Source organism: Pleurodeles waltl, chromosome 2_1 (genome assembly GCF_031143425.1).
Source record: "Pleurodeles waltl isolate 20211129_DDA chromosome 2_1, aPleWal1.hap1.20221129, whole genome shotgun sequence".
Classification (NCBI taxonomy): Eukaryota; Metazoa; Chordata; class Amphibia; order Caudata; family Salamandridae; genus Pleurodeles; species Pleurodeles waltl.
The window spans coordinates 18,446,667-18,460,129 of record NC_090438.1 but is presented as its reverse complement, the minus strand read 5'-3'; the positions used below and the strand labels follow the sequence as shown (position 1 = coordinate 18,460,129).

The 13,463-nt window shown below is 44.9% G+C and overlaps 1 protein-coding gene across 1 annotated transcript in view; it reads right to left on the bottom strand.

The window, feature by feature from the left end:
- Window positions 1-7,611, bottom strand: part of LOC138260421 (indolethylamine N-methyltransferase-like) — a 78,865-nt gene extending 71,254 nt beyond the window's left edge. The window contains exon 1 of the mRNA XM_069208893.1: window positions 7,454-7,611. Within this exon, the coding sequence (XP_069064994.1) occupies window positions 7,454-7,601 (148 nt within the window). The 5' untranslated portion in view covers window positions 7,602-7,611. The remainder of the gene's footprint in view (window positions 1-7,453) is intronic.
- Window positions 7,612-13,463: the final 5,852 nt, after the last annotated feature.

Here is a 13,463-nt window from a genome sequence, read left to right as displayed (position 1 = left end):
CGGTGAGAGACCTAGAAAGAGATCCGTGATTGAATGCTGACGCCAGCCATCTTTAATTTGGGCATCTACCCAACAATCAATTTAAGTTTTTGCATTCAATAGAGGTGGTGCTAATTTTCGCACTCCAATGCTAGAAAACACCAATATGCACAAGCTGGAAAGATATTTGCACTTGAGGATGGTATGCTCAAAGTTCAGTTAACTACCAAATCTGCATGATGACAGTGTAGCACAGCACCGGAACTTCATCCCACAAAGCAACATATAACTTCAACACAATCTCACAATGATCTTTACTCTTCTATAGTGGACACAGGGTACAGATTGAAACACTCTGGCACTTTTTAACATGCTCACGGTGAAACATAAGGGGTTGAATCACACAACACACATACACATCAAAATATCTACTAGGCATCTCTCCACAGTCTCTCTTAATGTTAATTGCCTAGCAGATTTGATAAAGTGGAAAACAACAACTGATGTTTCTAAAATCAAAGTACCCAGTAGTCCTGTTACAAGAAACACACTTAAATGTGAGACAGGGTAGGCAAAGGTATCACTGATGACCCCACTGGAACACCATAAAAGGGGGAGAAGACCCCTGATGTGTATGTCATTATCTGCACATGTTCTGTACGCATGGAAAGATGAGCATGGCAGAAATATTTGCAAATTGAAAATAAAAGACACAGGAACTACTGTAGGCTCTGTGACTGCACCATTGGGGATGCAAACGGAAATCCTCCTGCACCTTGCCAGACTCCTTTCCTCTTTTGGCAAAACACAGGCTAAAATTGAGGGAGATTGGAATATAGGACCCTCTTGGGTGATGGTGCACTTTACAGGTACATACGACATGACACTCCTTGCTTGATCAATCTGGTACTCTAATTGTGAAGTTGTCACAAGATAATAAGAAACTTCAAGGCATAATGATGGACCAGTCCCACGTACATTATTGTTTCATGAGATCCTGTCTTGAGTGCACAGGACACACTCAGGAGTGACTTCCTGCACTCAGTCCAGTAATTTGGTGATTTCAGTTCAAGTATTCCATCCATCATTGTTTTCTATACTTTAGTATGTGCCCTTGTTTGTGGCCTGTAAAGTTGCTAAGCTACTTACTTCACATATTTTTGTAAACTTTTGGAAGATGTGTATATTTGTGGACTGGTTATGATTTGAATGAAAACAGAGGCTACAAAAAAAGATGTATTCATGACTGTGTTAATATCTGTCAGCACATTAGAGCAGCAACAAAGTTGTAGCTCATATCTCCCAGGAGATAACTTCCAACAAAGAAAATACTTCCCACTGCCCTGCTATCTGGGGAAATAAAACAGGATGGGGTGGAAAGAATGTTTGCTACTCAAAACAAACACATGTTGGTTAATGTAATATATTTTCCCCCGCCACTCAGGGAGCTAACGATAGCTCTGGCTAAAAGCAGACAGAACTATTCTTTGCAAGATGTTGCAAGAAATATCCATATGCCTGGTCAGGTCAGGTAAAGAGTGTAAAAATATATGTCTGAGATCACCCTCCATGGATTCAGGACCAAAGGGAGTGGTGTACTCCTCTGTCCTTCACTGCCTCCACCACTGATCATACACAGTACACTCTTCTGTCCTTCACTGTCGCCACAACTGATCATACACAGTATACACTTATGTCCTTTATCACCTCCACCACTGACCATCCCCAGTATACTCTTCTCTCTTTCACTGCCTCTATCACCGATCACACAAAGTATACTCTTCTGTCCTTCACTGCCTCTACCACTGACCATACATAGTATACTCTTCTGCCTTCACTGCCTCCACTGCTAATCATACACATACACTTCTGTCCTTTGCTACCTACACCATTGATCATATACAACATACTCTTCTGTCCTTCACTGCCTCCACTGCTGATTATACACAGTATACTCTTCTGTCCTTCACTGCCTGATCATACACAGTAGGAATATGATAGGCAGCAGTTAAAACATAGAAAGGGGAATGGGATTAAGGAGAAAACAAAGTCACAGGATATTGATGGTCTGTGAAGCTACACACAAAGCAGTAAATACCTTGCAGTCCTTTAATTTGTGGAGGTTTAGACACTTAGGCCCATATTTATACTTTTTTTGCACCGCATTTGCGTCATTTTTTGACGCAAAAGCGGCGCAAACTTACAAAATATACTTGTATTTTCTAAATGTGCGCCACTTTTACGTCAAAAAATGACGCAAATGCGGTGCACCTTATCCCAGGTCCAGTTAACCCTTATTAGTGAAATGTAGTCAGTGTCTAGCAGCCAGGCTGTCTAGGGGTAGCTGTAGGTGAGCAGCCAAGGCTGATCTAGGAGACATGCAAAGCTCTTGCAATACCACTGTAGTCAAACAGTACTACAAAAAGGTACTTTATTTTGCTGATCCAAATGACAAAAATACCTTAGAGACTATGGGGGTCATTCTGACCCTGGCGGTTATGGACCGCCAGGGCCAACGACCGCGGAAGCACCGCCAACAGGCTGGCGGTGCTTTTGGGGCCATTCTGACCGCGACGGTAAAGCCGCGGTCAGAAAAAGGAAACCGGAGGTTTCCCGCCGGTTTCCCGCTGCCCCAGGGAATCCTTCACGGCAGCGCTGATTCTGACCCCCTTCCCGCCATCCTGTTTCTGGCGGTTTTCACCGCCAGAAACAGGATGGCGGGAACGGGTGTCGTGGGGCCCCTGGGGGCCCCTGCAGTGCCCATGCCACTGGCATGGGCACTGTAGGGGCCCCCTAACAGGGCCCCATTAAGATTTTCAGTGTCTGCTTGGCAGACACTGAAAATCGCGACGGGTGAAACTGCACCCGTCGCACACCAGCAACTCCGCCGGCTCCATTCGGAGCCGGCTTCATCGTTGCTGGGGCTTTCCCGCTGGGCTGGCCGGCGGCCTTTTGGCGGTCGCCCGCCAGCCCAGCGGGAAAGTCAGAATGACCGCCGTGGTCTTTTGACCGCGGTACGGTCTTCCGCATGCCCGCCCGCCGCGGTCAGAATGACCGCCTATATGCCCTTAGGCGTATAAGTAATATACACAGTATATGCACTAGAATCCGAAAACAGGTAAGTAAACAGTCAGAAAACAGTGCAAATAGTGAAAATCATAATAAGTTGCAATGGGCCTAGGGGGAGCACACACCATATAGTAAAATAGTGGAATGTGAAAGTTGGTTTCCAACCTAGGCAAGTGTAGTGTGTAGAGGGGTTCTGGGAGTGTACGAAAACACTAAAGGTAAGTAATAGAACCCACCCCAGAGCCCAGGAAAACAGGAGTAAATCACATTAAGTTTCCTGAAACACACAAGATATCGTCATAGAAGATAATGCAAGAACCAGAGGAGACTGCAAGACACCAACAATGGATTCCTGGACCTAAAGACCTGTGGAAAAAGAGGACCAAGTGCAAGAAGCACTGAAGAGTCCAGGGAGAACAGGAGCTCCTGCTAACCCGGATGAAGGTGCAACAGAAGAACCACCGGTGAGAAGACAGTCAGTAATGCACCCGAGAAGACAGATGTGGGTTCCTGTTTGGTACAGAAGATGTCCCACGCCGGATAGATGATTGCAGTCTGGTTTGCGTCCCTGGATTCCGCTAAGTAGCCTAGGCACATGCAAAACTCATGGTGAGTGGAAAATGATGCTGCCCGGGACCAAGAGGGACCTGGTGGTCTCTACCCAGGAGGGGGAGACAAAGGGGGCTCTCAGCAACTCAGAGAGCCCTCAGAAGACCAGGCAGCATGCACAGGGGTCCCACAGCACGGGGACAAAGAACGTGCAAATGAGGCCTTTGGTTCTTCTGGTGCAGGCTGAAGACAGGCAGTCCTCGGCGGATGCACGACCTGGAAACAGTTGCAGTTGCTGGCCGGAGCTGAAGATACAATGTTGCAGAAGTCATCTTTGCTTCTTTGTTGCAGTTTTTAGGGTTCCTGGAGGGTTCAGCTGTGGTTCTGTCAGTAGAAGATGAAGTAGAGGATGCAGCGGATTCCTGCTAGAGTCTTGAAATCCAAATCTGCATAAACACCCATAGGGGAGACCCTAAATAGCCCTGAAAGGGGGATTGGTCACCTAACCAGATAAGCACCTATTAGGGGAGGGCTGTGACATTCCCTGCTGGCACTGGCCACTCAGATGCTCCCAGAATGCCCCACCAACTTGGAACCCAAGATGGCAAACCCCAGGAACACTCTGGAGGAGCTCTGGGCACCAACCCTGGGGTGGTGAAGGACAGGGGAGTGGTCACTCCCCTTTCCTTTGTCCAGTTTTGCACCAGAGCAGGGACTGGGGGTCCCTGTACCGGTGTAGACCGGACTATGCAAGGAGGGCACCATCTGTGCCCTTCAAAGCATTTCCAGAGGCTCTGGGAGGCTACCCCTCCCGTGCCTGTAACACCTATTTCCAAAGGGAGAGGGTGTAACACCCTTCTCTCAAAGGAAATCCTTTGTTCTGCCTTCCTGGGCTTGAGCTTCCAAAGCAGCAGGAGGGCAGAAACCTGTCTGTGAGGTGGCAGCAGCTGGGGCTGCCTGGAAAACCTCAGAAGGATGGCATGGCAGTACTGGGGGTCCACTGTGGAGCCCCCAGAGTGTATGGGATTGTACAACCAATACTACAACCAGTATTGGGGTACAATTCCCAGTTGTTGGACACCTTACATGGCCATATTCGGGTTACCATTGTGCCGCTGGACATAGGTATTGACCTATGTCCAGTGCACGCATAAAATGGCGTCGCCGCACTAAAGAAGTCTAGGAAAATGGTCCTGGATGATGTGGGGGCACCTCTGCTAGTGCAGGGGTGCCCTCACGCACAGGTACTTTGCACCCCGCCTTCAGGGTTGGAAGGCCTAACATATAGGTGACTTATAAGTGACCTGGTGAAGTGTAAATGGCTGTGAAATAGTGCATGCACTATTTCACACAGGCTGCAATGGCAGTCCTGCAGAAGTCTTTGCCTGGGCTCCCTATGGGTGGCAAAAGTAATGCTGCAGCCCATAGGGATCCCCTGGAACCCCAATGCCCTGGGTACCTCAGTACCATATACTAGGGACTTATAAGCAGTGACCAGTATGTCAATTTGGTGTGAAATACTGGGTTACCAGTATGTAGTGATCAATTTGGGAACAGAGAGAGCACAAGCACTGGGGTCCTGATTAGCAGGACTTCAGTGACACAGTCAAGCATACTTTCAAAACCAGTGAAACATACTGACAAGCAGGCCAAAAACCATAAGCACCGGGGTCCTGGCTAGCAGGATCCCAGTGAGACAGTCACACAGTGACACAGTGAAAACACACTGACATTAGGTAGAAATTGGGGGTAACATGCCAAAAAGAGGGTACTTTCCTACACCCTTGCAGCATTGTGCAAGGGTGACTGCGTTTGGCTCTAGGCAGCCAAAACGGCACCAGTGCCGGGGTAAAGGCAGGGGTGCATATATTCATTTAACTACAATGCATTCCTGCCCTTTGCCAGCCAGGCACTCGCACATCTGCCCCTTAGAGTGCACTATCTGTGTTTGACACACAAGCTAAGCCATTAGAACTGATGAGGGTTGTTGTTTTCATTTCTGAAATTCCAGAGAACATGCACTATCTGTGGTTGGAAGTTTGAACATTACATCATCACCTATGTCTGATACATTAATGCAAACAGCAGATTTTCATTTTAAAACTAAGACCATTCACATTTTGTATTCGATGATGAGGGATTTCAGTGTCACTAATGAACCTTTGTTTTTATTTCAGTGTCCAAGGTTTTCTTGGCAGCAGATGCAGAAATGACTTCCATGAACAGGGATAAGTCACTCCACCTAGATTACATGCAATGAACAATGTATTCACACACAAGGAACCCATGAAAGATTGGCCAGTTGTTTAGTGTCACCTACTTACAAGCCCATGAGACTGAAAGAAGGAGACATTTGTATTTCATAGTTGAAGTTCTCTAAGAGATGTGTCCTTTTAAGTGGCCAAGTCACATTTATTATTACACGATGTAAGAAATTGGGTCTCTAATGGGTGGGGATAGTAGTCCAAGTAGTCACCACCACTCTAGCCAGGGTAAGTCAGATACACAGTAAAAGATGGTAGCTTGGCACAGAGCAGTCAGGATAGCTCAAGAGGCAATGTGTAATGTATTTGTGCAACACACACACAGTAACACAATGAAAACACCACAAAAGACTCCACATCAGGTTAAAAAAATAGATGATGATTTTAAAAATAAATCAAGACCAAAATGACAAAAATTGAATGAGCAGAAGTTGAGTTATGAATTTTAGAAAAATAAGTGTATAAATAGCGTTCACAAGCAAATAGCACTTTGGGGCATACTTGAGGATGCTTTGCCCCCGTGCAGCGCGACCAGATTACCCACATTGGTGCTTACTGTTCTAAGCACATGAACTCTTTTTATTCTTTAAAAACTCATAACTCAATTTTTACTTATTGATTTTTGTCCTTTTAGTATTGAATGAACATTATTGTCTATCTATGGTGTTTCCATTCTGTTACTCTGTTATTCTGTGTTGTGCAAATACTTTACACATTGCCTCTTTAGATACGTCTGCTTGGTCTGCGCCAAGCTACCAGAGGGTGAGCTTAGGTTATCTTTTACTGTGTACCTGACTTTCCCTGAGTAGGGTTGGTGTTCCTGCTTGCACAGTGTGCATACCTCTGTCTACCAGAAAGACAATTTCTAACACTGATCCTCTAGTAATCAGAATTGAGAAAGCAACTAAGATCTGGAATCACAGAGATGTCCCACAGTATTGTGCTGTATTTAATGAATAACATGTTTTCACAACAGAAATGTTTCTCCAAATTTCTGACTGATTTTTTTTAATTAGGGCTTACGATTTTATGGTATTTTTTTTTTTTGACATTTCTGCCTGTATTTATCAATATTTATATTTTGCTAATTGTACCTGTATTTTTCTATATATAATTGGGTTTTGTAAAAAAATGAAGCTGGAACTAGTATATCGATTAATGTGCACTATCTAAATTCCTGGTAGGTTCCAGGGATATAAACACAAGCAGATAATATAAATCACAGCGCTTACATAAACACATGCGCACCTTAGCACCAACCCTGGGCAGATCGACTGCTTTTAATTCTCGTTGCTAAAATGTCTCCTTTTTCAAACCCCTGCACCTGTCAATCACCGCAGCTATTGGTCTCCACTCATGATTAACATTTAGAATCACTCAAAAAATAATCTAATTTACGTGTTTCTCCACATTTAAAAATAAGAGCAGAGAGGAACCAAAATGGTTTCTGTCTGCGTTTATCTGTAAAAAACAGTAAAAACAGAAAACAGCGTTATTTATAATTATCTGGACTCTGTGTAGCCCCCTCGCCCCTAGCAGGGCAGAGAAGGTCCCAGAAAGATGAGGTTGCGAGGGATCCAAGGCACACATACCCGAAGAAAAGCACTTGTTCAGCTGATCAAATATCCTCTGAACAGAATCTGCGTGAAACTCGGACTCCATTCGGAAGAAGGACTCCAGGACCCTCTTCGGATCCAAGCGCTGCTCATGGAGCTCCTGCAGCTCAGAGAAGGATGCCATCCTCGATGATCAACTCGGGCACTTCATGGCCCTGCACCTACATTTATACCAAATCATTAAAGTGTAGATTATCGAGAACAGATCTCAGGTGCCCCCAAGCTCACAGAGGTAATCCCCTGCTTGTTGACACGTGGCATCTGACTGAAGCTTGTAAACTGCTCCCTTGTTTGCCAAACATTGAATCACACGCCTGACAGAGACAAACGGGAAGAGATGTCTCCTCCTCTCATGGGGCAGGTAAAGAAGTGATGATCAAGGCCTGACAGAGACAAACGGGAAGAGATGTCTCATCCTCTCATGGGGCAGGTAAAGAAGTGATGATCAAGGCCTGACAGAGACAAACGGGAAGAGATGTCTCATCCTCTCAGTGGAGCAGGTTAAGCAGTGATGATCAAGGCCTGACAGAGACAAACGGGAAGAGATGTCTCATCCTCTCAGTGGAGCAGGTTAAGCAGTGATGATCACGGCCAGACAGGCCTCCCAGGCATCGGGTGCTCCAGACAGGCCTCCCAGGCATCGGGTGCTCCAGTCAGGCCTCCCAGGCATCGGGTGCTCCAGTCAGGCCTCCCAGGCATCGGGTGCTCCAGACAGGCCTCCCAGGCATCGGGTGCTCCAGACAGGCCTCCCAGGCATCGGGTGCTCCAGACAGGCCGGAAGGGTGGGGGGTCCTGGGGGCCGGTGATCCGGGGGGCCGGTGATCCTGGGGGGCCGGTGATCCTGGGGGCCGGTGTTGTAGCAGTGCAGCAGTATTGAGGGCATTTCAGACTTCCTTGGACATCCAACAGTTTTCAGAGATTGGAGTTTCCTCTAGTGGCAGTTCTGACTCATCTAAAGTAGCACAGAGGGTCAATGTGCCTGCTGAAAAGAACATGTACTATGCAGACCACAGAACAGTATTTTATGTACAATGCTCAGTGGGTCACAGACATTCTTTTGTTACTGTAAAGTTCATAAGTAACAATCATGATCCAGCAAAGTGAACTACGAACCGCCATCAGAGAGGAGCTTGCAAACTGCATGGTACAGGTTAGAAAGTTATGGTTATTTCCCAGTCATGGATTATCCTAATTTTACAAAAAATGGTTGGTTTGGGTAGAAATGCACTGTTATTAGTAGAGTCAACTTACCACTGTGCTACATTTTGCATCCCCAGATCAAGCATCCCTAAAAATGTCTACTAGTATGGATGAGATGAATCCTACACCTTGTGTCGCCTTTCTCAACTTTTTCTATACATTGATTTACACATGTATGATTATTGTCTCTGTATGTGTGTGTGATGTAAAGTGCCCCAACACCCTACACTGGGAAGAGAGGCGCTATAAAACAAATGAAATAAATGTGAGAGAGGGGCTGTGAGAGATGAGAGGCACTGTTCGAGGGTGATGCTGAGGGAATCAGAAGAACCCCAACAAAGACTGCTGTGCTCTAGAGAACTGTAAGGTCATCATTTATTCTGCTTTAAAAACGAATACAATCAAATATATAATAAATAATGCACTGTTTTTGCCATTTTATCCCAAATTTTCTTGTGGGGGGAGAACCCATTGTGGTGGTCAGGCTCACTCGCTAGGCACTCTGTGGGGGCTGGTCTGACAACGTTTCCCAGGGCTGCCTTGGGTTCCCAGTCTGGTCATGGTGATGTTTCCAAATCCCACGGCCACAGTAAATGTTATTTCTGTTAAATACCCTCTATTACCTATTTTTTGTTAACCATGTATGAGCCATTACGTATCTCTTAAAATGAGTTCTATGCTTCAAGGTATAAAAATCACCCAGCCCTCCCCATAAATCACTGTCAACAAGAATGGAAACATGTGGGTTCAGAGGACCAGAAGAATTGGAGCAGTCAAAGGACTGAAAAGGACTAACTCACCAGTCCTAAATGTGTCATGACCACAAAAACTTGCCAGGCTGAATCAGTAAAACGTCTAAGAAAAGCAATGAGAGTGCAGGCGAAAAGGTATCCACAGTGGAGACAGCGACCTCCTACCTGGAAGAAGGTTTGCCAAGCAGTATTACGTTTAATACAAGGAAAGAGTCAAAGAGAGAAATCCAAGATGGCTGACACGAGTCCAGAAGGTTAGGTTACAGTACTGGTGTTGCATTCAGTTTAGTTGCTAGGATACGCATACGCCGCTTGGAAGCTTCGCACTTCAACTGAGGTTTGACAGGAATCAGCTGTGTGGAGAGAGCGTGCTTTCGAGGTAAACGTCTTTTGAGGTTAAACACAAAGGCCAGGGCACACCCCAGGTAAAAACTCCATGTAGTTGGTCCAAGTGGCGTTTCAGGAATTGAGTCGAAGTCCGGCAAAAAGGTGATACTGGATGTTTATTGCAGATGAGAAAACAGTGGTCAGAGTTCCAATCGAAATTGACCATGCAACAAGACAAGTTCATACAGCAAAACAAGCCGACACGTGTTTCGTCTTCTAGACTTTTTCAAGGCTTAGGATTTGCGGACACATGTAGGTATGGACAAATTAACTGGAGTTCCAGAAAATTGGTAGGTGTAGAACTTCCAGTGGATCAATCATAAGAGGTCAATGTAACAAAGATGGCCATGATAAGCCTTATAGACTGTGGTAGAGTGACGCGCTGATCGCGTCTGTTTCAAAACGAGTATACTGGAGTTTTTACCTGGGGTGTGCCCTGGCCTTTGTGTTTTCATTGTATAGGCAACCACTCACTTTTCCAGAAGTGTCTGGTCCTCTGACACCCGTGGTGGTGGGTGTATGGCAAGCCTGGCACCCATGACTATTTGCTATTCATAAAAAGACTCTTACAGATGGACAATAGATAAACCTACGTTGATGTGCGAGCACCTCTGGCATTCTCCACCTTTTTCGCTTTGTCTTTACGTCTTTTGAGGAAAACTAAATGTCGAATAAAATTTTACAGATAACAGTTAACTGCTATAGGTATAGTCCGAGGAGAACAAGTATTGCAGCTATGGAGAGGGTTGGCAATTCTACAGAGTTTATGGCAGGAATGTATAATAGCAAATAAGCATTTACAGACACCTAAGTCCTTGACAGCTCAATCAAGCTTATTGAAGAAACGAACAATAAGGAATAAACATTTACAAATACAAAAGTTTTTGACTGCGCTATCGAGCGTATGGAAAAACGAACTATAACAAATAAGCATTTACAAATACAAAAGTTCTTGACAGTGCTATCGAGCTTAAGGAAGAAACGGACTTTAACAAATAAACATTTACAAATACAAAGGTTCCTTTACAAATACAGCACTTATAAGACAGTCAAGAGGAAATATACTTTATCAATTCTGACTCAACCAAAAAGATAAAGATATATATATATATATATTTGTATAGCAACCCAACAAATTTATTAAGAAAGTGCTGAGAAGATCTTCGTGTTAAATTGACATCCATTCAACGAAGTTCATTATCACATCAATAATATTCAAATACACCAATAGAGAGAAGCAAGACCTCAGGGAGCTCAGGGTGAGTGAGAATACCATTAATTATTAGAGAAAATAAAGGTTAATAGAATAGAAAGCATAGTAACTGATATAGTGTGTCCCTAGTAACTGTGAATGTGACTTTTTTCAGGTGCCGTTATCCAATCATAGACATGAGGAGGTAGACTGAGTATTGATGTACATCATCCCTGAGGCAGTCTCTCTAAATCCCATTCCCCTTTCCCCTTCCAGGGTGTTCAATACGAAGGTTCAAACTTGTTGGGAGTAGTCTGGGTCGGGACTGAGGAGTTATCTTCTGCTCCTGAGGAAATCAAACCGAGGTATCTGACAAAATGTTTCCAAGGTTCACATGTATCTGAGGGAAAAGGTACATGGGCTCTATCTTCTAGGTCTGTTACTTTCTATCTTAGGTGCATTAGCTCCAACTACCAATATGCTGACTATTCTATGAGGGACTCAAGTGTGGAGACATATTTGTCCATGTTGACTAATTTATCATGGAGGACACCAATTTCAGCCTGTATTAATTTAGTGTACACTGTGAGATTCTTAATACTCACGTCCATGGATTCTAGCCTTTGCTTCACCATGGTAATTTTTTTTAGAATGGAATTGGTTGTTATTTCCTGGTGCCTTTGCGTCTGTGTTGTTGTTTCACTATTCAGCACCACTTTTGTGAAGAGGAGCTCTCTGAAAGATTCGCCGGAGGCCATGGCAGGGAGAGGCGGGGTTGTCAACTGTATTGGAATTTGCTAGGCCTACTTTTAATCAACCCCATGGTTGTTTCAAATTATGCCTCTAGGTAATATGTGTGAATCATACTAAGGTGGTGTGTCTATTAGACTTGTTTATCTTGTGGAGGAGTGTTAGGGGGATGTACAATGGGGTTCTTTAGGCTGAACTGTGAGATTGCTGTGTTCATCACTACAGGGGTTAAATTGATGCCTGTGTGTGTAATACCAGTTTTAACAGGACTGTAGATCCCTGGAGCTTCAGGCCTGCAAATGGAGACAGACTACACATTCCTGGACCAACATAGTGCAGAATCCACCACCAGTTAGGTTGATGTCTCTCAGGACCCACTGGGCCTCTTTGCCTGTGATGCAGAGGGGGTGGGGGGGATAGAGCACCCCGTTCGTAATGTTGGTGAGTGTTCCAGTGGTTGTTTAAGGGGAAGTTGTAAAGCTGGAGATTCCAGTCCAGGGCTAGTCTAAGAGCACATGGGCACTGTCCCTCATGACAACCACCAGTCAAGGTTGGTCAAGTTGGTCCTGGTAAGGTATTCCCAGTGGTTTCCACTCAGGCCACATTAAGCTCAGTCAGTGTGGTAAGAAAGGGGGGCTCCTATCACAGGATGGGTGGTGGAAGACTTTGATGTTGTTGGGCAGTGGGCAGCCATAATGAGGCTTAATTGGTGTGGCATCAGTCTGAGGCCCAGGTGTCGGCATCCGACCTCTTCTACTTGGTAAGGCTCCACAACTTAGATACAGGTCGCTACTTATGCTACTGCTTTTTGTTCCTGGGTTCTCTGCTCCCCAAGTAGCAGTACAGGCATAGTAGCATCTCCTGAGACTCAATGGTCCCACCATGTCTGAGGGATGTGGTCCACCAGGGTCCCACTCCTGCTGAAAGAGAGATTCGGTTGTTGCTAATGGGCCTTGCCAGGTGCAGCTCTGTTGGTGAAAATCGCAGATTATGAGGGAGTATGCCGGCTGCACTGGTGATTGCCTCCCTCATGCTAACCTGCTAATCCATCCACTGTGCTGTATTGTCTCCAGGACTCCCAGAGCCCTGCACGACATCTGAGCTCTACAGTGAGGTGGTCATCTTCTGCAACAGCCCACCCAATTCAGGCCTCTTTATTTCATCATTTGCTTCCTTTTTCCTTCCCCCTTTTCTTTCTTTCTCTCTCTTGTTCTCGGTCAAGCACGAATGAATGAAAAATAAGTCATATTCTCCTAAAATTAGTACCTGTGGGCTCCACCTTTAAACACCGGCTAAAATTAGGCACCATGGATCATTCATCACAATTAACGGTCAATTTTTTGGTTTCCAGTCACAAATATGCAACATGTATTTATAAGCACTTGTGTTCACATCTGTGGATTTTTGCAGAAAGTATGCAACAAATGTTACTCAGCCTTAAAAAAGAAAAATATGAATTTTCTGCAATAATCTGTAAGAGATGTTAATCAGCTGCTGTGATATCATCTGTTTGAGTTCTTGTTGTACATCAGTGTTATAGCTTGTGGGAATTGCATTATACATCATTGAAGAATCTTAACACTTGAAATAATATTTCCATATTCACAGCAATACAGAGAGATAGAAGGAAGGGCAAATCTGATGGAAAATATTCCTCAGCTGCTGAAATTTCCTTTGCACTGGTGTTATCTTGCCTAATTTTGGC